At 36.6% G+C, this 26,200-nt stretch overlaps 1 protein-coding gene across 4 annotated transcripts in view; it reads left to right on the plus strand.

The window, feature by feature from the left end:
- Positions 1-10,571: 10,571 nt before the first annotated feature.
- TMEM144 (transmembrane protein 144) overlaps positions 10,572-26,200 on the plus strand; it is a 70,058-nt gene continuing 54,429 nt past the window's right edge. The window contains exons 1-2 of one of the 4 annotated variants that reach the window (XM_001374973.5): positions 10,572-11,178; positions 16,032-16,233. In XM_001374973.5, coding sequence (XP_001375010.3) covers positions 16,116-16,233 — 118 coding nt within the window. In that variant the 5' untranslated portion in view covers positions 10,572-11,178; positions 16,032-16,115. Of the gene's footprint in view, positions 11,179-16,031; positions 16,234-19,401; positions 19,507-26,200 lie in introns of those variants that run through there. The other 3 variants (XM_007496182.3, XM_007496186.3, XM_016423152.2) reach the window with 3 other exon arrangements.

The following is a 26,200-nucleotide window of genomic DNA, read 5'->3' on the forward strand; positions in this document are numbered from 1 at the left end:
ATGTCATGCCAAAGGGAAATTCCCTCATCTCTAGTGTAGCAAGATTGGAATAAGAGACATGATGGAGATTGAAGGCTCCTCTCACATCAGCTTCTTCCCATTGTCTTTTTCCTTCCTTGAACAGCCTTAAGTGGGATTGGCATTGTCTATCATCTTTCTTGAAGCAGGATGTCAAAAGAATTGAAAGAGAACAGAAAGACTGAAAAGACCAGATCTCATCTCTCCTGTTCTCACTAATTCTTCACTGCCCCTCAGTTAGGTGTTGAACTCTACCAATGAGGAGAAAGTCCCAAACAAACAAACTTTGGAGCTTCAATTGCATACAGTTAAGAGATTAATGACAGGGGAGTTCAAGTGACTTTCCCAAAGTCACCCAGTGATATGTTAACTCAAGTCCTCTGACTCTAGAACTAGTGCCCATCGAATTCCATTATACCATGTTTCTTCTTCACTTCTTTTCACTTTTGGCAGTACCCAGAGATAACTTGAAACTAAGAGTACAAGAGATTGTGATAATGCCAGGTTTAACTTAAGATCAAGAGTAATCATACAGACTTTGGGTTTTTGTTCCTCATAAACCAATAAGTTGATAGAAATCATTCAACTTTGAAATATTGCTAGAATTAAAGACAAACTAGCAATTTAAGACATAGTAAACCAAAAGGTAGTGACTATATCTCAGACTTCTTTCTGTTCTTCACATATTGTTCCTTACACAGAGAGTACCTTAAAAAGACTGAGGAATACATTGAGTTGAGTGCAGCAGAAGTAAAATGGAACCATCTAATACATTTATTCTTCTTTGATTGATACCACGATATTTCCTAGGACTCAGTAAAATAATGTGGTATGTTTGTATTTTTAAATGATTAATGTTGCATAATGACTAACTTTAATAGTGCCTGATGCACAAGAGAAACAAGAAGAAGTGCCTGATGCAGAAGAGAAACAAGAGAAGAGAAGAGAAAGGCTTCTTCTATCTTGTTAGTAGTGGTAAATTACTCAAGGAAAGAATCATAAGGGAATTCATGCAAGGAAGTACTACTGAGAGGGCTGCTAATGGGGGTAAATTTCTTCACAAATTACTCCAGGGAAAGGTAAACCCAGAACTATATGAACACAATTACAAAACATTTTTCACTGAAATAAAGTCAAATCTAAATAAAGAGACAAACATTAATTCCTCATGGGTAAGTCATGCCAATATAATAAAATGACAGCGTAATATCAATAGAATTAGTGAATATTTCACAAAGGTAAAAAAAAAACAATGACAAAATTCAGCTAGAAGAACAACACACCAAGAATGTCAAGGAAATGAATGATAAATATATATATATATATATATATGTATATATATATATATATATATACATATATATATATATGTGTGTGTGTGTGTGTGTGAAGGAAGGTAGCCTAGCCACAATTGATCTCAAACTGTATTACAATGAAATAATCATTCAAACAATTTTGTACTAGTAAAGAAATAGAGTGCTAGATCAAAGAAACAGATTAGGCTATCCAGTACATAGTAGTAAATAACCATAATAGTCTAATGTTTGATAAATGCAAAGATCCTAATTTTAGGGACAAGTCCTCACTGTTTGCTAAAATTTGTCAGGAAAAGGGGAAACCAGTTTGGCAGAAAATAGATATAGACTGACATCTCAAACTATATTCTGAGATAAAGTCAAAATGGGAATATAATTTATACATAAAGGGTGATATTGCAAGCAAATCAGGGAAACAGAATATTTTACCTTTCAGATTATGGATAATGGAAGAATTTATGACCAAACAAAAGAGAGAACATTAAAATATGTAAAATTGATCATTCTGACTACATTAAATTGAAAAAGGTTCATGCAAACAAACCAATGCATACAAGATTAGAAGAAAAATAAGAAACTGGGAGAAAAAAATTTACAATAGGTTTCTCTGATAAAGACCTCATTTCTCAAATATATAGAGAACTGAGTCAAATTTATAGGAACACGTGATTCCCTAACTGATAAATGGTAAAAAGTTATGAACAAGTAATTTTCAGAAAAAGGAATCAAAGCTATCTATAGTCATATGAAAAAAAACCCTCTAAATTATTGATTAGAGAAATTCAAATTAAAATAACTCTGAGGTACCAATTTAAATCTATCAGATTGGTTAATATGACAGAAAAGGGAAATCATAAATGTTGGAGAGGATATGGGAAAATAAAGACACTAATTCATTGTTCATGGAGGTATGAATTGATTTTGCAGGGCTATTTGAAACTATGCCTAAAAGAGTATGAGACTGTACATATGCCCTTTGACCCAGAAAAACCACTCCTAAGTCTATACCCTAAAGAGATAAAAGAAAAAGAGAAATAGCCATATATACAAAAATATTTATAGCAGCTCTTTTTACAGTGGCACAGATTTGGAAACTGAGGGGATGTTCATCAATTGGAGAATGGTTGAACAAGTTGAAGCATATGATTGTGATGGAATACTAATATGCTCTAAGAAGTGACAAACAGGATGGTTTCAGAAAAAAAAAAACTGAGAAAAACTACATAACCTGATGCAAAGTGAAGTGAGAGGAACCAAGAGGATATTGCATTGAATAACAATATTATAATGATGAACAATGAATAACTTAGGTATCTCAGTATTACATTAATTCAAAGGACTATAGATGAAAAATACTATCTACCTCCCATAAAAAAATTGATGGGATTTGCATGCAGATTGAAGCATACTTTAACATTTTTTCTTTATTATTCTTGAAGGTTTTTTGGCCTGTATTTTCTTTTCAAAAATGGCTAATATAGAAAGGTTTTGTTTGACTTCACACATATAATCTATATCAAATTGATTACCTTATCAAATAAAAGAAAGAAGAGGAATGGAGAGAGAATTGGAAACTCAAGTTTAAAAAAATTAGTAAAATTTGTTTAAATATAATTAAGAAAATATAGAAATTAAATGAAAAAAATTACTCAAGAACTACCATCTCTTTTATCTACTATCTAGCATAATTGTTCCTTTACTTGATTTCTAGTGTCTACACTTAAGCTTACTTTCCTTCTCCTCTCCTCTCCTTTTCCTCTTCCTTCCCTCCTTTTTTTTGCCCTCCCCTCTTCCTTTCCTTTCTGTTACTACCCTTCTTTTCCCCCTCTTCTTCACCCCCTTTCTTTCTCTCCTTTCCTCTCCTTTTCATTTCCCCTTCTCTCCTTATGGCCCTTCTCCTCCTCATGCTTTTTCTCCTTCTATCTCTTCTATTTCCCATCTCTCCTTTCTATTCCCAAATTTCCTTTCCTCTTCCTCATTTCCTTCCCCTGTCTTCTGTGTTCCCTCTCCCCCCCCTTTCCTTCTCTTCATTCCATCTTCCCAAATTTCCTTTCTACTATTTTCTCCTTTCCTCTCTCCATCTCTTCTGGACTTTCCCTACTCTTCTTCCTTTTGATTTCATCTTCTCTCATCATATAACCTATTGTCCTCTCTTTCCCCACCTCTTTCCTTCCTTTCCCCTCTTCTCCCTTACTTCTTCTCTCTTTCCCTAGCAGTTTATTTATAGTTGGAAAGAACAGAAGTTTTATCTTATCATACCCATGACAGGTATAGATAACCAGGTATGAAGAGAACATTCTATCATCCAGTAATATCACCGAGTTGAATACCTGGATGTTGTCTTGGAGATGAACTAATCCAATCTCTGCAGTTTACAGGTGAAGAAACAAAGACGTAGAGGTTTTAAATAATTTATCCAATGATATGAAGCAACTTAATCGGAGAACTGGAATTAGAAACCATATTTCTTGCCTCCTAGTATTGTGAAAGAGCTGGGATTAGAAACCAAGTCTCCTGACTCCTAATAAATTTTCAAATGCCTTTTCTGGCTTGTGACACAAAGTCATTTGGAAATAAATCACCCCCAGACAAAAAGGACAGTAATAATAATGGCTCAGATTTATATAGGGCGGTAAGATTTACAAAGCACTTTCCTAACAGCAACCTTCTAAAGTAGGTAATGCAAGTTTTATCTCTACCCCCCCCCAATTTAATTGATGAAGAAAGTAAAGCCCAAAGGGTTGAAGTAACTTGCCCAGGAAGACAGAGATAGTAATTATCTTTAGGTGGAACTTGAATCTAAATCTTCTATCTTGAACACAGATGCTCTTTCTGCTATATCAGCTGCTCTCACTTTCCCAAAGGATCTCAAATTAACTGAAATGATATCTACATCAAGGAACCCGGATTTCATTGGTGAACTTACTTTCCTTTTCTCCTCTTCTTTCCCTCTTCTCTTATTTTCACAATAAACCCATACCTATTCTGTGGAAGGGGAAACTGAGACCCAAAGAGCTTAAGTCATTTGCCCAGGATCATACAACTAATAAGTGTCTGAAACAATATTCAAACTTGGGTCTTTCTGACTCCAAGTCTTCCGCTGGATCCACTGTGCCACCTAGCTACAAAAAAAAAAAAGAATCATAGACAGGCTTTAGCTGCTCTCATAATTACTATGATATATACTGTGACAACAATGCCCTAGTAAACAAAATCTCTCTTCCAAACACATTAAAATATTTTTTCTATACTTATTTCCATTCTAGAAGCTAGGTTAATTTTAAGTTCAGGGATAGTCCACAGCAGGAGGGATACCAAATAATAGCATTTTCCAGGAACTGGAGGGGTTTAGAGATCAAACAATGAATAAGCCAGTACACTTAAAGTGAACAAGAAATGGTATAAAGGCTAAGCCCTAGAGGTTTTTCACCTGATAATGAAGCCAAGCAATATTCACCTATGTGGCAATAATAGAAAATCTGAGCTATAGATGTCAGGAAAAAAAATAATCATTCTTTAGGGATCTGGGTAAAAATAGTGCTTGAGCAATACAATGGAGAAGAGTTACAATTCCAACTCCTTGAGAGCAAATGCTATATGGTTTTGCCTTTCTCTGAATCTCCAGGACTTAACCACATAGCAAACTTTTTTCCTTAATTCTTACCTTCTATCTCAGAACTAATAGTATATATTTGTTCTAAGGTAGAAGAGAAGTAAGTGCTAGGCAATGCATGTTAAGTGACTTGCCCAGGATCCCACAGCTAGGAAGTGTCTGAAGCTCTATTTAAGCCCCGGACCTTCCATCTCTAGGACTGTCTCTTAATCTACTGAGTCACCTACCTGCTTCCATATATCAAACTTTTAATAAAAGCTTGCTGACTAACTGGAGGTAAAGTTTGGCTTCAGGACAAGAGAGATAACACTCCTAATGAACACAAACTATATCAGTTTCAGAAAGGACACATCAAAATCAACTAGTGGATTGTTCAGTGGATAGAGCACCAGACCCAGAGACAAGTGGTCCTGGGTTCAAATTTGATTTCAGACACTTCCTAGCTATGTGACTCTGGACAAGTCACTTAACCCATATTGCCTAGCCTTTACTGCTCTCCTGCTTTGGAACTAATACAGAGTATTGATTCTAAGACCTCAGAAGATAATGTTTGTTCGTGTTTTTTAAAGGAGACATCTACAAAAGCATCTAAGGTTTTAATGTCATTGAATTTAACTCACATAATGCTTCAGTTCTAGCCTTCTCTTGTTCCTTACACAAATCACTACATCTCCTCTATTGACTTTTATTCTTATTTGGAATATACTCCTTCTGGCCCTAACCCTCTAGTGTGATGAGCAGTGATAGGGACATGATGGAGACTGATGGAGAGCTTATCTTACATTTTCTCAGAGTCTTTTCTTTTAATTACATGAAGCATATTTGGCATTATTCAGAAGTGGGAAATGAGGAAGACCTGAGCAGACCCCCAAATGCTCGGCCATGGAAGTTCAGAACATCTGTAAGCAGATATAAACATATCAAGGTCCCAATAGCAGTATGTACCAGATAAGAACTTAGGGGCCAACCAGTCCCCCAGCAGAAGACATAAACATGTCAAGATTCCAGCAACAGTATGTACCAGATAAGGACTTGAGGGCCATACATGCTGGTGGGTAGTAGGGATAAAAACCTCTGGATTCACGAACTACAGTTGGAACTCTGTACTGAGTCCCCTGGTGCGCACCAGACTAATAAACGACCCTTTGCCTGATTGCACTGTCTATTGGTCTTCCATGGTGGTAGGCGATAACCCAGACCCTAACAAATCATTTTTAAGTGCTTTGAAAACTTTAAAACACTATATAAATACCAGCTATTATTATATCATTACTGGGCAGCGAGGTAGCACAGTGAATAGAGTGCCAGGCCTGGCATCAGGAAGATGCATCTTTTTAAATTCAAATTTAGGTTCAGACATTTACTACCTACATGACCCTGGGGTTGTCACTTAAGCCTGTTTGCCTCATTTTCCTTATCTGTAAAATGAACTAGAGAAGGAAATGGCAAACTGCTCTAGCATCTTTGCCAATAATACCCCAAAAGGGGTCAGGAAGAGTTGGATATAGCTGAAATGAATGAACAACAACAACATTATCATTATTATTAAACTCAGTTTAGTAATAATAATAGGTGGGGTGTATGGGGTGTTCAGGGAGGGGTAGTATCTCTGGTATGGAAGGCTTGTCGTGCCCTTCTAGGGCAGCTCTCCAGCCACTGACCCCCACCTGACACCCAGCTCTCACTTGTGGCTCCCAGTAGCTGCTAGCATGTGGCAGAGGCCACACCCCGGGCAACGGCTTCGACAGACCGGCTAAACCCTGTGAGGGTAGCCATTGGGTCATCGTGGACCCCTGGTGAACCAGGGCTTTACTCACCCAGCATGTGAAGACTGCTACGGCTGAACAGGTGGAAGAAACCAATAAGAAGGTTCAACGGCTGAGATGGCAACGCAGCAAAGCACTGTGGAGTGCTTAGAGCGTGCTGGAACACAAAGGACAACACGGCCACCCAATGCAGCTGAGGAAGTCTCCAGGTGTAACGACTTTTCGTGCCACTGGACCCAGGCTTCCAAGGCCGAGAGAGTGGGACTGTCTCTGTGCATCGACTTTTCCACTTAAATCTCCTTCACGCACAAGTGTTTTTGCGCACACTCATCTATCATAGATGAAAATGCACAAAGGCAATCGTCATCCGGTTACTGAGAGACTACTACTAATAATAATAATAGATCACAATCTAATGACATCATGAATAGAGAGCCCTAAGGAAACATACCTGAAGGGTAGTAAGGAGATATTAATCAACAGGACTTGACAAATTATTAGAGATAGGATGTCAGGTGAAAGAAAAGAAATAATTAAATATGTCAAAGATAGTTTCAATGTGGGTTACTGTGAGGAAGGTGAGGCCATTAAGAAGGACAAGGAAATTTGGAGAATGAAAAGGAGCAGGTAGGGGGAGGGGAAAAAAACCATCAGAACTGACAACTTACATAGTACTTTTAAATTTACAAATGGAATTATATGCATTTGTAAGTTGATCCTTAAAACAAAGCTGTGAACCACATAGTCTAGGCATAATCATCTTCATTTTAGACTTGAAACCTGAAGCTCACAGAAGGCAGCACACATCTTGGAAAGGTTAAGTGTGGGATTCTATTCCTGCTCTCTCCTAATTCCAAGTCCATCACTATTTCCACTAAATCTTATTGGATCTCCTGAATTTGAGGTGTCAATAGGACACTAAGCATAGACATATGTGCAACAAGCAGTTGGCAATACAGAATTAGAATTCAGGGCAGTAATTAGGGCTAGATATTTAGATTTGGGTGTTAAATGTCTACAGATGATCACTGAAACCATCTGGATGTAGAGAAGAAAAGAAAGCCCATATCTATATCAAGAGAAAGAACTGTGGGAGTAGAAATGCAGAAGAAAAACACGATTTATCACTTGTTTATATGGGTCTATGATTTGGTGTTTTGGTTTTAAAAGACAAAAATGAATAATATGGAAATAGGCATCAATATATACACATGTATAGCCCAGTGGAATTGCTTGTCAGATGTGGAAGCAGGGAGAGAAGAGGGGAGGGAGAAAAAATAAATCATGAATGAAGGAAAAACATTTTTTAAATTTAATTTTTTTTTAAAAGAAAGCCCAGGGTTGGGCTTTGGGGGACACCCATACTCATGTTTAGAAAAGGCAAGAAAAATATGAGGAAGCAGTAAAGGAGTCTCAGAAGGAATTATCAGATAGCTAGGACAAGAATCAGTAGAGAGCAAAGTTATGCTGCTCAGGGGATGTAAGGGAAGGGAGAAAGAGAAATAAGACTATAGAGAAATAGGAGCTGATGAATAAAATCAAATGCCATGAAACATTCAAAGAGAAACAACTGGCAGAGTTAGCAATTAGAACATCATTGGTAACCTTTGAAAAAGTGCATTCAGTAAAGTGATAAGAATAGAATTCAGGCCGCAAAGATGTAGGAGTGAGGAAAGGGTGACAAATTGGAGCCAGGTTGTATAGGGGACTTTTTCTCAAGGAGTTCAAAAGGGAAAGAGAGTAGAAATTGACATAGGATGACAGTTCAAGGGGATGGCAGGATTTTTTCCTATTTTTAGATTTTATTTGTTTATTTATTTAACTAACTTAGAATATTTTTCATGGTTATATGATTCATATTCCTTCCCCACCCCATAGCCAATGAGATATTCAACTGGGTTTCACATGCATCATCGATCAAGCCCTATTCCCATATTATTAATATTTGTATCAGGATGATTGCTTAAGAGTCTATGTCCCCAAATATATCCCCACTGAAACATGTGATCCAGGAATTGTTTTTCTTCTGTGTTTCTATTCCCACAGTTCTTTCTCTGGATGTGGATAGCATTCTTTCTCATAAGTTCCTCAGAACTGTCCTGGATCATTGCATTGCTGCCAGTAGAGAAGTCCATTATGTTAGATTGTGTCACAGCATATCAGTCTCTGTGTACAATGTTCTCCTGGTTCTGCTCCTTTTGCTCTATCACTTCCTAGAGGTCGTTGCAGTTCACATGGAATTCTCCAGTTCATTATTCCTTTTAGCACAATAGTATTCCAATGGCAGAATTTTTGAGGATAGGGAAGACCTCAACACATTGGTCAGTCACAGGAAAAGAGCTAATAATTAGGGAGAATCTGAAGAAGAAAGGGAGAGAATGAATCAGTACAGCTAACTCTGGAAGACATGGTAAGGATCAGGAACACAACTAGGATTTAGCTTGTTATGGAAAAAGACAATCTGTTAATCTAAACTTCTTCCTCTATAAAATGGAGATGGTAATAATAAGAGCATTTACCTATTTCATTGAACTATGAGGACTATTTGAGATGATGAGCAAACCTTAGAGCACTCTACTGATGTTGGTTGCCCATGTTTTTATTTTTTTTCCAATGGAATTCTGATGGAAATGGTTCTGTTGCAGATGTTAGCTTGTTATTATCCTTTCATCCTCAATTTTCTAGATGAATAAGATAATTGCTTTCTGTAATCAAATCAAATATTAGGATATGGCTACTTTCTGCTGATTTAATATTAACCAAAGTGTCTTTATTAGTACTAGTGTTATTCTCTGAATATAACAGAACATAGAAATAGAGAATGGGAAAAAATCTAAGATGAGGACTCCCAGAAAGGATCATCTTGTATTTTCTCCCTAGAGTATGGGGTTTCTCTGAGAAATAGTTTCAGTTGTTGTTGGGGGTTTATGGAAAGAAGAGAACATTTGGAACAAGTGCTAAACTGTGGGGATTGTCTGCCTGTAAAGATGAATAAAAGGAAGGGTTATAACTCCTACCTCTTATTATCCTTCAGTGTCTAGAACATAGAAAGCATTTAATACATGCTTGTTGTCTTGACTTTCCCAAATATTGGCCATATATGCTCTAAGGTAAAGATGTGTGAAGAGGGAGGGAAACAGGAAGTAAAGGAGTGTAGGAAAATATTCTCCTTACAGATATTATACCAGGGCGAAAGGGGGGAGAGGCACAGAATTGCCAGTTTGCTCTTATATTGATAACTTCCCATTCAATATCATAAGGCTTTCCTTTGATTCTTCTAACTATTTAAATAAAGAAAACCCAATGTCTCCTGACTTATTTTAGATGGCATGAATATCACCTAGTTTATGAACATGGGCACTGTTTCAGGAGAGATTTCAGGTTCTGAAATCTTATATTTGTTTTTATCCTCTCAAACCACATACAATCTCATATATGTTGCAATAGCCTTTCCTCTGAGATTAATTCCCACATATTATATATATGTGTGTGTGTATATATATGTATATTCACCATTTACTATATGATTATACACACATATATATGTGTGTATATATATATATATACATATATATATATATACACATATATCTTGCATTTACATCATGGTTTTCCTGTTATTTCTCCCACTCAAATTCAGTGAGCTCCTTGAAAACAGGGATTTCCCCCCCCTTTGTATCCATACTTAGACCCTGGAACACAATAGGTGCTTTATAAATATCTGTTAACTCGGGACTTCGACTGGTCCTCATTACCGGTTCCCCTGCTGCTTTGTCTTCTCAGTCACTGCATGGGGTGGTCCAGTATATGAAGGAAAGCTTGGTCATTGCAGGATAATGAACTGTGATGTCATAAGAAAGATCCGACAGCAGTCTGACTGTAGGAGAGCATGATACAGAAAGGAGGATAATAGTGAGGGGGGAAGTCCTGGCTCAGATATCTCCTTCAGCTCTGTGACTGCACAGGGTTGTGCTTGTTTGTAGGGACTAGTTTGTAGGTCACCAGCAGGGTGACCATAGGAGAGGTGGTGCGGTTGGAAAACACTGCACTATCTCATCTATGAAGCAAGACCCAAACCCTCCAAGGTTTGCAGATGGCATTGGAGGAGCCTCTCCCACCCAGGCTGGGATAGGGGCAGCAACGTGACTCCTGATCCACTTCAATCCCAGAACAAATACTGAAACACACAGCAGCATTGTATCCTCAGGGAAGAAGAAGGGGACCTCGAACCCCGTGTCTTAAGTTAGGGGACCTTATTAGTGAGAAATCTGGCCTTTGATTCACTAGTAAGGGCACAAGCAGAGGGGAAGGTCAGAGAACCAAAGCTAGACATGAAAGACAAGGAAGAAGGCCGAAAAGGAGAATGATCACATGAGAGACGAAGGTGGAGCCACTAAGCAGTGTTAGCCTGGAAGGAACCAGAAGTTCGTGGAGACTGCCTTGGGAAGAGAGAGAAAGCCCTGCTGTAAGTACAGTAGGAACCAGCTGGGTAAATGTTACTGGGGAGTGGGAACGGGTGACTACATGGCTGAAGAATGTCTCAGTTTGGGGAGAAGGAGGGACAAAATAGAAACAAAGGCAAGCCGGAACAGAAGAGGCTGTACTATTAACAGCAAATGAACCTTTAGTCCTGATTAAGGAAATCAACTGAAAGGAAAAGCAAAAGTGAGTAGAGACAGGAAGAGCACTTCTGCTCCACAGCCCACATTCAGGCTTGCCGAGGCACCTGCTTGGAATGTTGAGCAGGGACGGGTAAAGGCAGCACTAGAGAACTGAGAGGTGAGACACATTACCTCTGAAAGCTGCTGGACCTAGCTTCGGATCCTGGCTCTGATTTTCTCTGTCCGTGTAGGAGCTGGGGTGATCACTTACCCTCCCAAGTTTCTAAGTCCATAAAAAACAGTTTGGACCAAATGATTTCTGATATTTCCTTCCCGCTGTAGAATTCTGACGTTGTGAAAAGAAACCGAGAGCCCATTCACTGGTGATAGTAGTTACCAAACGAATGTAAGCTGTTTGAGGGCTGGGACTGGATGTTTTGGTTTTTGGTTTGGTTTATTTCCTTGAGGCTCGGCACTTTATACATATATGTTGTTGAAGTAAATTCAGGAAAATGAAAGAAACCAGTTGAATTGTGATAATCAGGAAATCCATTTTTGTGTATTAATCATTTTAGTAGTAGATAATTACATAATATTATAGAATTTTCAAAATAGTTTATGTTACACTTTACAACCCAGAAGAAGAAATTTAGACTCAGAGGATATAGGCAACAGAGGTAGTTATCAATGAATCCAATTCAAAACATGACCAAATTCGGTTTTTGTGACTTAACATTGCATTATTGATAATAATCCCAACATGTATTTTTTTTTTAAATTTTTCCTCCAAAAAGTAATCTGCTACATGAAGTTCTTTTTTAAAAATCACAGTTGCCTTGAATTACAAAGGTATTCTGCATGATCAGGGGGAAAAAATAGCTTCTCTTTTAGAGAGTAAAAAAATATCCATTGTCAATGTACCTCTCTTGAAAATGAAATAGCTAGTGATGCTCCATGCAGAAATTTGTTTATATCATAATCATTTTCGTAATGTCCCAAAACTGTTGGGTAATATGCTTAAAAACATCCTCAGACACTAATTCCAACAAAAATGTGATACTTAACCTTGGCTAATGGGCACTAAACAGTCAGAATTGAGCCCAGGAGCTCTATTCCACACTTTAAATCAGTTTTTCCAATGTAGAGGTGAATGTTGAGAGTTATTCTAAATTATTATTTACAGCTATCCTTGTAATATTATGCTTATAGGAAGCATTTGAATTTACACTCTAACCAAATGATTTCTCACTGTAGGTTTTAACACTACTCATTTATTCATTTTTCAGTTTTGGAGGGGATTGGGACAAACTTATGATTTCACTAGTGTAGGGAATTCTGGGTAGGGTAACTCTCTCTACCAATGGAGATAGGCACCTGTTCTGGAATATAAACTGTTGGATAGCTGCCAAAGATAGATTAGAACAGTTAAACAGTGTCACCCAGCCAGTATGTATAAGAGGCAAAACTTGAAACCAGGTCTTCATGATTTCAAAATCATTTCTCTTTCTACCATACCTCCATTTCTTATTGACTTCTTATAAAAATGTAACACAAGGTGGAGCAGAAAGGTAAAATGTATACCCTAAAATCAAAGAAGCAGAAATAGTTTATCATGTATATTTTTAGACCTATGATAATGTCATACTTTTTATTTCTGGATAATTTCCTTTAACCTCTGAACTCAACCCAAAGTTCGAATCCTGCCTTTTACTTTCTGCACATAGGAACTAGGGCATTCACTTACCCTACCAGGAATCCCTCTCACTGAGTCTGAGTAAATCTGAAAGAAACACAAATAACATTTATATGCACAACTCATTTAGGATCAAAACATTCCCCATGTAGATTCTAAATGATCACCCTAGTCCAAATATTAATAATATGGAATCAGGTCTTGATCAATGACACATGTAAAACCCAGTGGAATTGCTTGTTGGCTATGGGAGAGGGGTGAGAGGAGGGCAAAGAATGAACATGAATTATGTAACCATAGAAACATATTCTAGATTAATTAATTAAATAAACTTAAAGAAGAAAAAGACCAAACTTTTCCCAAATCTAAAAGCAAAATACGTTGAGTATTTATATATGTGTGTGTTCTATTTCTTGACTATGTAGATCTGTTATGAATAGTTTTTTTCAAAGATAAATATGCTACCATTCATGATTTCTCATCTCAACCTTCCACTACAGAATAATAATAAGCCTCTTATTTCTAATTGTTTTTCAGTCATATTCCCTCTAATGTTTACTCTTACATATCACAATCTCCACCTCTGTAGTCTACTATACAAACCAGCTCAGGTCTCCACCCTTAAAAACCTTCACTTGAAACTGCCATTTACTTAAGCCACTGTGCTAACTTCTGTCTCCCTTTCACTATTAACTCATACACACACTCATTGACTTTTCAATAAACTGCTAGAATGACTGCTCCATCACTCCTTTCATTTCAGTCACTTGCTATGCATCTTTTTTTGTTGTTCACACTTCACTGAAAACACTCTCTCAAAGATTACTGAAAACTTTCCCTGAGTATTCTTTGATCCTTTTCTATAGATGTTGGTTCTCTTAACCACTTCCTTTTCTTGCATATTCTTCTACCTGGGCTTGCATGAAGCTAATGTTTTCTCATCCTTAACCTTTCTTTGTTGGATCTTCAAATATCTTCCATTCCTCTTAAACATACATTTCCCAGAAGGCTTTGTCCTGGGCCCTCTACTATCTCTGCACTCTTCTTTAAAGATCTCTCCTGCTTTAGGCAGATAGCTTCCAAATCAAAATATGCCAACCCTAATTTTTTTTTCTAAATTCCAAACCAGCAACACAAACTTCTTTCTAAATATCTCAAGACCTTACTCTCCTGAACACTTCAACCCACAAATGTTCCAAACAAATTTCAAGACCTTTTCTAAATCCAATATTATTACCTATGGAGAGCACCACCATCAGATGAAGTGACTACCTAGGTTCATAACCATGAAGTTTTGCTTGGATCTTCTCATTCCCTTTTCTCTTACTCTATCTGAGGTGTCACCAAGCCCTTTTTGTTGTACTTCCATAATATTTCTTGTATCCACCTATCTCAAGTCATACTGCTACCAGGAGGGGACAGAAGTGATTTCAGTTTTTGATAGGTTGAATTTGAGGTGCCTGTAGAACTTTAGACATGTTTCCTAATATCTCTCTCCCCCTCTGTCTCTCTGTCTCTGTCTCTCCCACCACCCCCTTGAGCAATTCTCTAAAACTATAAGTTATAAATGAACCTCTTATTTGTATTGGCAAAGAAAAAAGCAGACCTTGTCCACAATGAAAAAATCACAGATCTGGAAAACACACACACACACACACACACACACACACACACACACACACACACACACAAAGAATAGTTTCCAGAGAAAGGCAATCTAAATGGTGAAGGACTACAAGTTCATCTTATATGTGAAACAGTTGAAAGAAATGGGGTATCTTTAACCTGTATTTGCAGTATAACCATAAACAAGACACATAGGGATCTGTAAAATGCAAAAACAACAGCTAATATTTATATGGCAACATTTGTTATTTGTGTTTGTTACATGTATCAAATATGTAAATATATATTTTTATTTGTGACTTAAGGTTTGCAAAGCACTTTACATGAGGTACCTAATTTAGATATATTATCTCAGAAGAACCCTTTGAGGCGGATTCTTTTTCTATTCCCATTTTACAGAAGAAGAAAATCAGAATGAGAAAGATAAAATGATTTCTCTAGGATCATACAACTAATAAGTATCTAAAGCAAATTTTGAATGTAGGTCTTCCAGGTTCCAAATACATCCCTCTGACCATTAATCCACTTACCTGCTGCATTTTTCTACTTCTTAATCTTGTTGTGAGGGAAAATGTTTTCTTTACTTTTAAAGCATAACATAAATGAGTTTTTTATTAGATGAAAAATTAGGAAACTAAAAGAAAACTCATAGTTTCCCTAATTTCACCCTTTTATTTTATAATTGTGGAATCCCAGCAGTGAACCTGGAGTCAGGAAAACCTGATTTCAAATCTAGTAATGTGGTAGAGTATTGGTACAACTTTTGGGGTTTCACTTTCCTGATTTATAAAATGAGAGAGTTGCCATATATGTAGTGTAGTAGAAGAAGAATCATCTAGATATGGTTGATAAAGAGATGGACCTAGAGTCAGGAAAACCTGAGTTCAAATTCATCTTCAAACATCCAAATTCATCCTTAGACACTAGGCAAGTTATTTAACCTCTCTCTGTCCCAGGTTTCTCAACCATAAAATGAGGATAATAAACTATTTCCCAGTTTAATTGTAAAGCACTTAGTTGTAAAGCACTTAGCATAGTGCTTGACACACAGTAGGCCTTTAAAAAATATTTGTTCCCTTCCTTAATCTTTGAAGACATTATGCAATGCAGATATTTTAAAGCATAATGCTAATCTATTCGGATACTCACATATATTGTGGTGGTTGTTTCCCAAGCATCCATTATTGAGTAACATTTTCAAATTTTTTTAGAAGCTAAGTCTCAGACATGAAAGAATTTCATTGGATTCATTCTGGACTGGCTGCTGAACTTCTCCCATTCACTTCTAGATTCAGAATACATGCCTCTGGAAAAAAACAGAATATTCCCTTCCATTCCGTGTCACATTCAGAGTCAGAGAATGCTTATTCTCACAACTTTATTTCTCTACTTTCGCAGAAAGAAGAGAACTATAAACTGTATCAAGCTGAAATTACATCAAGTCTCAATATCTTCAACCAGCTCCTAGGCAGCAGCAGCACCATGGCGGAACAAAACAACAATGAAACAGATCTCACTGTTGGCTTCATCTCCTCTGCTGTAGCTGTCATCTTATTTGGCTCCAATTTTGTTCCAGTTAAAAAATTTGATACTGGCGATGGTAATTCTTACACACACACACACACACACACACACACACACACACACACACACACACCTTTGGCCAGGAACATTCTGATGACAGATATAAAAATTGTCGTTTTGTTCCTTTTCAAGCAATCTTTATATGGCATGGTTTTATGTTTTCTTACCATCCTGGTCACCCTGTTTAGGACTGTCACTCAGTATCCTTCCTAAAATCCCACACCTAAATCTGCCAAGATAAAATCCAGAAACTATATGAACACAACCACAAAACATTTTCCACACAAGTAAAGTCAGGTCTAAACAACTGGAAAAATATTAATTGCTCATGAGTAGGCTGATCTGATATAGTAAAAATGACAATTCTGCCAAAATTAACTTACTTCTCCAGTGCCATAACAATCAAAGTAACCAAAATTATTTCATAGAGCTAGAAAAAAGTAATAATAAAATTAATCTGGAAAAACAAAATCCTAAAATCTGGCACCTAGAACTGGACATAAAACTCCAGATTTTGTTTTACCAGGGCAAAGAAGAAAAAAATGATCACAGCACTCATTCTAGATACTTCTGCTAATACAGCCTAAGATTATATTTGTTTAACTAGTTGCTATACTGTAAATTCATTTTGAGTTTTCAGTTCATTAAAACCCTGTAGTCTTTTTCACCTCAGCTAGTTTTTAGCCATAACCCATCTCCCTTGATCTTACTTTCTCTGTTGATTTTTTTAAATCCAAATACCAAACTAGTTGTATTCTTATTTTTTCATTTGACTAGATCTACTTCATCACACCAGTCTCTTAAGATCATTTTTAAGATCTTGAATTTTATCATCTAATAATATCATCCATCCTTTCCAGTGCTTTCTTATATACAGATTTAATAAGCATGACACCTACATCTTTACATTTTTATCTTCCTTTTGTCTTCATATCTTTATCCAGATCACAAATAAAAAGGCTAAACAGAATATAGTCAAGGGCAGAGTTCCACAGAATACCACTAGAAACCTCAATCCAGACCAATAACAATTTTTAGTAGAAATTTGGAGTCCAGTACTCTGATCAGTTCTGAATCTACTTAACAATATTATCACCTAGTCCTCATTAGATTGGTGATGATATTATGATATTTAGATAAGACTATATATCTATGAATTTTCCTCAATTAAACAGTCTAGTAACAATTTTTTTTAAAGGAGTTATGATAAGCTAGGCAAGATTTGTTTTTAATGATTCCATATTCTGCCTTGTAGTCCTTTTTCTTTTTAAGCCATCCCTTCATCAATAACTTATGGCATTTTTCCAAAATTTCAAAAATCTGCCTTCTTTTCTCTTTAAAAAATGAATTAACATTTTACCCTATTTCTAGGGCTTCTGAATTTCTCCTGAATATTCACAACTAATTGTCATAGTTCACCTACTGCAATTCAGTATGTCAGAAGTTAATTTCTAGGGGAGAGGTGATAATGACTTGAATTCATGGTAGAGCTAGATGCTCTTATATCATCTCCTTACCTCAATTTTTCTTTCCCATTAACCATTTTGTTCTATCATTTTAAGTTTGAGGCTCATATAATTATTTGAAGAAAAAGTGTAGTTTAGCAATTCTGTCTTCTATCCCTAGCCCATAATCATCTTTCTCAACCCATCACAAGAAAAAGTTCTGCCACGTCTTTTTTTCCTTGATTCCCAACACAGCTTGAAAAAAAAAGTTTTTGTTGTTTTCTCAGCATGTATCACAGTGATCAGTTCAGATCTGGCTTTAACATTCTTGAAGCTATTTCTCATACAATCATATTATCATTTTGTGTACATTCTGGTACTTGCCTACTTGTATCCCATATAGCCTTAAAAATATAAATTTATCATCTTGGAGCAACCACATTGGTCTCTTTTGAACTATCCCCTTTTTCTTCTTCACTGGAATCAGTGATGAACTGGCAAATATTTAACAACTGGCTTAGAAAGGGAATGTCAGGGCTTAATCTGCATCACTCACATTTCTCTATCACTTTCTTAAGTTTGGAATTGCACAAAACAGTGTCAAACTAATTTATAGTATTTCCCGGTTTTCAATGAAAGTACCTGAGTAGAGTCGACTGCAATTATAATTTAATCATTTTGTTCTTGAGAACTCCTAAACCCAAACACAACTTCCTTTTTTTTTAAAAAAAAGTCAGATCATATGATTTGACCTTATTATTTCTGAACTTGGTGAGATCTACCTCCCTAAAATCTAGGGTATACATCTCAATATCCCGAGCATTTACGTCCTTGTCTTAGTTTCCAGGAATATCATCCTTTCTCCTTTAGCAATCAGTTCTTCCTCAGCTTCTGAAAGATAAAATTAATAGCTAAGTATGAAGAAGACTGAAAGAGTTCTAGATAGAAAAGATATAAGTAGGCTGCCACGTATATCAGCAATGATTTATGCTTCAAGAACTATGAGATATCAATGAGGACCTTGTATGACTAGAAAAAGAGGTCAGCCAGTCACACATGGAGAACAAGAGAAAACAGAATAACAGTCCAGATGATGCTTTGATTCTCACAGAATGTTAAAAGCCCCAGAGAAAGGCCACCAGAATGCAAGATCTTTCCTATGAAGGATATATGACACAGATGAGAATTATAAAGAATAAAAAAGACATGGATAGATTGTGATCTCTACCTTTGAAGTCAGTGGTGTTGTTCAGTTATTTCAGACTTGTCTGACCATTCATGAGCACAATTGGGGTTTTCTTGACAAAGATATTGATTTGTCATTTCCTTCTCCAGTTTATTTCATAGATAAGGAAATGGAGGCAAACAGATTTAAATAACTTGCCTCAGGGTCACCCATCCATTAAAAGTCTGAGAGCATACTTGAACCCAGAAAGCTCTTTTTCTAACTCCAAGCCCTACACTCTATCCTCTGTACTACCTAGCTGAAAGCAGTATTCAAATCCATAAGAGCAGAGATTCACTGAAGCAGTGAAGTAAGATGGGATATAAAGTCCTACCTAATCAAATTTATATTGTTAAAAGAGGAGATAATAATGCATGTAACAACTAATTTCACAGATTTATGAAGATCAAATTAGATAAAATATTTAAGTTATTTTGTAAGATTTAAAGCACTATTCAAATAGCTTTTTATTGTTATTATTTTCTATGTTAAAGGGCTCTAATTTTGAGATTATGTCATCCTGTGATTAACAGATATGGAAACAGAGTCAGAGAGTTCAAGCAACTTACTCATGGTCTCATAGCCACTAAGTTTTGGTGCCTGGATATTCTAGAAGATGGTAAAATCCTTTCATGGTTTTTTTTTCTTTTGTGTTGCTCACTCAAATGCTTTCTACCTTTTTAAAAAATATTTCCACACAGATGTATATTTTATTGATGTATATTGCTATTTCATTGCCCTCATATTTCCAATCCTTACTTTTGAACAAAGTATATTCTCACATTGCTGTATCCCAATGGAGTCACATCATAGGGAGCTCTCAATTATATCAATCAATTAATAAATTGAGAAAAAATTTATTAATCATCCACTATGTGCCAGACACTGAGTCAACCAGTAGGGAAACAAAAAGGGGCAAAAGACAGTTTCTTCTCTCAAAAAGCTTATAATCTAATGGGGAAGACAATGTGTAAATAAATATATAGAAAGCAAGCTTTAAACAAGATAAATAGGAAGGGATTAACAGAAGAAAGGCTTTAAAATTACCAATGAGACTATACATTTTTAAACTTTTAATTCATTTTGTTACCCATTATTGACACATTTAGGTATGAATATCTTAAACCATAATATAATTTCTTCTCATATCTATTGTTATTGTCCCCCATAAAATTTCTGAGTTATAATTCACCTTCCTCTATTATGCTTCTGAAGAACTTTATCATTCCACAAATCAAAAGAATAGCACTGATTTCTTTTTTTTTTTATTTAAACATTATTTTATTTGGTCGTTTTCATACATTATTCACTGGAAACAAAGATCGTTTTCTTTTCCTCCCCTCCCCCCCACCCCCCCGCCTTTCCCTCTCCCATAGCCGACGCATGATTCCACTGGTTATCACATGTGTTCTTGACTCGAACCCATTTCCCTGTTGTTGGAATTTGCATTATAGTGTTCATTTAGAGTCTCTCCTCAGTCTTATCTCCTCCAACCCTGTAGTCAAGCAGTTGCTTTTCATCAGTGTTTTTACTCCCACAGTTTATCCTCTGATTGTGGGTAGTATTTTTTTTTAACATCCCTGCAGATTGTTCAGGGAAATTGCATTGATACTTATGGAGAAGTCCATCACCTTCGATTGTACCACAATGTATCAGTCTCTGTGTATAATGTTTTCCTGGTTCTGCTCCTTTCGCTCTGCATCACTTCCTGGAGGTTGTTCCAGTCTCCATGGAATTCCTCCACTTTATTATTCCTTTTAGCACAATAGTATTCCATCACCAACATATACCACAGTTTGTTCAGCCATTCCCCAATTGACGGGCATCCCCTCATTTTCCAATTTTGGGCCACCACAAAGAGTGCAGCTATGAATATTCTTGTACAAGTCTTTTTCCTTATTATCTCTTTGGGGTACAAGCCCAGCAGTGCTATGGCTGGGTCAAAGGGCAGACAGTCTTTTATCGCCCTTTGGGCATAGTTCCAAATTGCCCTCCAGAATGGTTGGATCAATTCACAACTCCACCAGCAATGAATTAATGTTCCCACTTTGCCACATCCCCTCCAGCATTCATTACTTTGCATAGCTGTCATGTTAGCCAATCTTCTAGGTGTGAGGTGATACCTCAGAATTGTTTTGATTTGCATCTCTCTGATTATAAGAGATGTAGAGCACTTTTTCATGTGCTTATTAATAGTTTTGATTTCTTTGGCTGAGAACTGCCTGTTCATGTCCCTTGCCCATTTGTCAATTGGAGAATGGCTTGATTTTTTGTACAATTGATTTAGTTCTTTATAAATTTGAGTAATTAAACTTTTGTCAGAGGTTTTTATGAAGATTGTTTCCCAATTTGTTGCTACCCTTCTGATTTTGGTTACATTGGTTTTGTTTGTACAAAAACTTTTTAATTTGATGTAATCCAGATTATTTATTTTGCATTTTGTAACTCTTTCTAATTCTTGCTTGGTTTTGAAGTATTTCCCTTCCCAAAGGTCTGACATGTATACTATTCTGTGTTCGCCTAATTTTCTTATAGTTTCCTTCTTTATGTTCAAGTCATTCACCCATTTTGAATTTATCTTGGTGTAGGGTATGAGGTGTTGATCTAAGCCTAATCTTTCCCACACCGTCCTCCAATTTTCCCAGCAGTTTTTATGAAATAGTGGATTTTTGTCCCAAAAGCTGGGATCTTTGGGTTTGTCATATACTGTCTTGCTGAGGTTGCTTGCCCCCAGTATATTCCACTGATCCTCATTTCTGTCTCTTAGCCAGTACCAAATTGTTTTGATGACCACTGCTTTGTAATATAGTCTGAGATCTGGGACTGCAAGACCCCCTTCCTTTGTATTTTTTTTTTCATTATTTCCCTGGATATCCTTGATCTTTTGTTCTTCCAAATGAACTTTGTTATGGTTTTTTCTAAATCAGTAAAAAAAAATTTTGGAAGTTCCATGGGTATGGCACTAAATAGATAGATGAGTTTGGGTAGGATGGTCATTTTTATTATATTGGCTCGTCCTACCCATGAGCAGTTAATGTTCTTCCAATTCTTCAAGTCTAGTTTTAGTTGTGTGGAGAGTGTTTTGTAGTTGTGTTCATATAGATCCTGTGTTTGTCTCGGGAGATAGATTCCTAAGTATTTTATTTTGTCTAGGGTATAGATTCCTAAGTATTTTATTTTGTCTAGGGTAATTTTGAATGGGATTTCTCTTTCTAGTTCTTGCTGCTGAGCTGTGTTGGAGATATATAGAAATGCTGATGACTTATGTGGGTTTATTTTGTATCCTGCAACTTTGCTAAAGTTGTTGATTATTTCAATTAGCTTTTTGGTTGAGTCTCTAGGATTCTTTAAGTAGACCATCATGTCATCTGCAAAGAGGGATAATTTGGTCTCCTCCTTGCCTATTTTGATGCCTTCAATTTCTTTTTCTTCTCTAATTGCTACTGCTAGTGTTTCTAATACAATGTCAAATAATAGAGGTGATAATGGGCATCCTTGTTTCACTCCTGATCTTAATGGGAATGGATTTAGTTTATCCCCATTGCAGATGATATTAGCTGATGGTTTTAGATATATACTGTTTATTATTTTTAGGAATGACCCTTCTATTCCTATGCTTTCTAGTGTTTTTAGTAGGAATGGGTGTTGTATTTTATCAAATGCTTTTTCTGCATCTATTGAGATAATCATGTGGTTCTTGTTGGTTTGCTTGTTGATGTGGTCAATTATGTGGATAGTTTTCCTAATACTGAACCAGCCCTGCATCCCTGGTATAAATCCTACTTGATCATGGTGGATGACCCTTCTAATCACTTGCTGGAGTCTTTTTGCTAGTATCCTATTTAAGATTTTTGCATCTATATTCATTAGGGAGATTGGTCTATAATTTTCTTTCTCTGTTTTTGTCCTGCCTGGTTTTGGAATCAGTACCATGCTTGTGTCATAAAAGGAGTTTGGTAGAACTCCCTCTTTGCTTATTATGTCAAATAGTTTGTATAGTATTGGGATTAACTGTTCTCTGAATGTTTGATAGAATTCACTGGTGAATCCATCAGGCCCTGGGGATTTTTTCTTAGGAAATTCTTTGATGGCCTGTTGGATTTCTTTTTCTGATATGGGATTATTTAAGAGAACTATTTCTTCTTCTGTTAGTCAAGGCAATTTACATTTTTGTAAATATTCATCCATATCACCTAGGTTGGTATATTTATTGCCATATAGTTGGGCAAAGTGGATTTTAATGATTGCCTTAATTTCCTCTTCATTGGAGGTGAGATCCCCCTTTTCATCCTTGATGCTGTTAATTTGCCTTTCTTCTTTCCTTTTTTTAAATTAAATTAACCAGTACTTTGTCTATTTTGTCTGTTTTTTCAAAGTACCAGCTTCTAGTCTTGTGTATTAGCTTAATAGTTCTGTCATTTTCTATTTTATTAATTTCTCCCTTAATTTTTAGGATCTCTAGTATGGTTTTCTTCTGGGGGTTTTTAATTTGTTCATTCTCAAGTTTTTTGATTTGCATTTCCAATTCCTTGGTCTCTGTCCTCCCTAATTTGTTAATATATGCACTCAGGGATATGAATTTTCCTCTAAGTACTGCCTTGGCCGCATCCCATAAGGTTTGAAAGGATGTTTCGCCGTTGTCATTTTCTTCAACAAAATTGTTAATTGTTTCTATGATTTCTTCTCTAACTATCCGATTTTGGAGTATCATGTTATTTAATTTCCAATTAATTTTTGATTTGGGTCTCCATGTACCCTTGCCAATCAATATTTTAATTGCCTTGTGATCTGAAAAGGCTGCAGTTAATATTTCTGCTTTTCTGCATTTGAGTGCCATGTTTCTATGACCTAGTGTATGATCTATTTTTGTGAATGTGCCATGTGGTGCTGAAAAGAAGGTGTATTCTTTTCTGTCCCTATTTATTTTTCTCCATATGTCTATTAACTCTAATTTTTCTAAGATTTCATTCACCTCTTTTACCTCTTTCTTTATTTTTTGGTTTGATTTATCTAAATTTGATAGTGGTTGGTTCAAGTCTTCCACTAATATGGTTTTACTGTCTATTTCCTCCTTCAATTCTCCTAGTTTCTCCATTAAAAATTTGGATGCTATACCATTTGGTGCATACATGTTGATTAGTGATATTTCCTCATTGTCTATACTCCCTTTTAGCAGAATATATTTACCTTCCCTATCCCTTTTGATCAGGTCTATTTGTGCTTTGGCTTTGTCAGATATCATGATTGCAACTCCTGCCTTCTTTCTATCAGTTGAGGCCCAAAAGGTCTTACTCCAACCTTTAATTCTAACCTTCTGAGTATCAACCCGTCTCATATGTGTTTCTTGAAGACAACATATGGTAGGGTTTTGGGTTCTAATCCAATCTGCTATTTGTCTACATTTTATGGGTGAGTTCATTCCATTCACGTTCAAAGTTATGATTGTTATTTGTGGATTCGCTGGCATTTTGATATCTTCCCCTAGTTCTGACCTTTCTTCTTTAGCTTTCTCCTTTTGAACCAGTGATTTACTTTAGGTCAGTCCCCCTAGTCCCCTCCCTTGAGATGCTTCCCTTTCTAGCCCCTCCCTTTTTATGCTCCCCTCCCCTCCCCCCTCTCCTTCCCTCCCTTTTTGTACTCCCTTCCCCCTCCCCCTCCTTGATTTTCCTTTCTTTCTTGCCCTAATGGATAAGATAGAATTCAGGATCCCACTGGATCTAGATGTTCTTCCCTCTCAGATTTGATTTCACTGAGAGTAAGGTTTAAGTAATTCCACTTCACTCTCTCTTCCTCTCCTTCTCATATGAGAGTTCTTCCCCTCCCCTTCCCATGTGTATCTTTATATGGGAAAGATTATTCTATTGATTCCCCCCTTATTTCTTGAAGTTAATCTTAGTATTATCGCGGTTCCCCCCTCCCTTTTCCTTTCTTTGCCCCAGTGTTCCCCAAATCTTCTTCATGCTGCAAGCTTTCCCTATGCATGTTTCTTCTAACTACTCTTATGATGATACAATTTATGAGAGTTACACAAAACATTTTCCCCACATATTAATATATATAATTTGATGTAAATGTAGTCCTTAGAGAAGAGAGTTTGACTTAAAGAAAAAGATAAGATTTATCTCCTTTTCCCTTTCTTTAATATTTACCTTTTCATGTTTCTCTTGCTTTCTGTGCTTGGATATCAAATTTTCCACTAAATTCTGGTCTTTTCTTAGCAAATGCTTGGAAATCTTCTATTTTGTTGAATGCCCATACTTTCCCCTGGAAGTATATAGTCAGTTTTGCTGGGTAGTTGATTCTTGGTTGGAGACCCAGCTCTCTTGCCTTTCTAAATATTGTGTTCCATGCTTTGCAGTCTCTTAGTGTGTTAGACACTAAGTCGTGTGTGATCCTTATGGGAGCCCCCTTATATCTGAAGCTCTTCTTCTTGGCTTCTTGTAGGATTTTCTCCTTTACTTGGAAGCTCTTGAATTTGGCAATTACATTCCTAGGGGTTGTCTTTTGGGGATTTAGTATAGAAGGTGTTCTATGAATCCTTTCTATTTCTATTTTGCCCCCTTGCTCCAGAACGTGAGGGCAATTTTCTTTTATAATCTCCTGTAGAATAATATCGAGTTTATTGTTTACCTCTGGTTTTTCTGGGAGACCCATAATTCGGAGATTTTCTCGTCTCCCTCTGTTTTCCAGATCTGTGACCTTCTCAGTGAGATATTTTATGTTTTCTTCTAATTCATTAATTTTTTGGGTTTGCTTTATTGATTCTTGCTGTTTTGTCATCTCGCTTTCTTCGAGGTGCTTAATTCTGGTCGTTAGGTACTGGTTTTGCTTTTCAGCCTTGTCTGCCCTTCTATTGGATGCTTCGAGTTCTTTTTCCAATTGAGCATTCTTATCTGTCAGACAGCTGATCTCTTTCTCCCATTTTTCTTTCCAGGTTTCCATCTTTTGGATAAGTTCCAGTTTGAGATCTTCCAGAGCTTGTTGATAGTTTCCATTTTGGGAGGCGTGTTCTGAATTTTTTTGGATTTCCTCCTCATTCTCCTCTTTTCCTTGGGTACTTCCACCATAAAAGTTTTCAATAGTCACTTTTTTTTCCCTTTTTTCCTGGAGGCTTGATTTTGGGCCATGTGAGCCATCCCTTTGGTGGTTTTATTCCCCTTTCCTTTTTGGTCTGGCATCTGGGTTATATGGGTGGTTTTTCTGTGAATTTAGGTTGCTTCAGACTAGTTCTTCCCAGCCTCCAAGGTTTCTTAGAGTGCTGGGTCCCTGAACACAGCCACACTGCCCAGGTGTTCAGCTCCGCCCAGATAATC

This window comes from Monodelphis domestica, chromosome 6 (genome assembly GCF_027887165.1).
Source record: "Monodelphis domestica isolate mMonDom1 chromosome 6, mMonDom1.pri, whole genome shotgun sequence".
In the NCBI taxonomy this organism is placed as follows: domain Eukaryota; kingdom Metazoa; phylum Chordata; class Mammalia; order Didelphimorphia; family Didelphidae; genus Monodelphis; species Monodelphis domestica.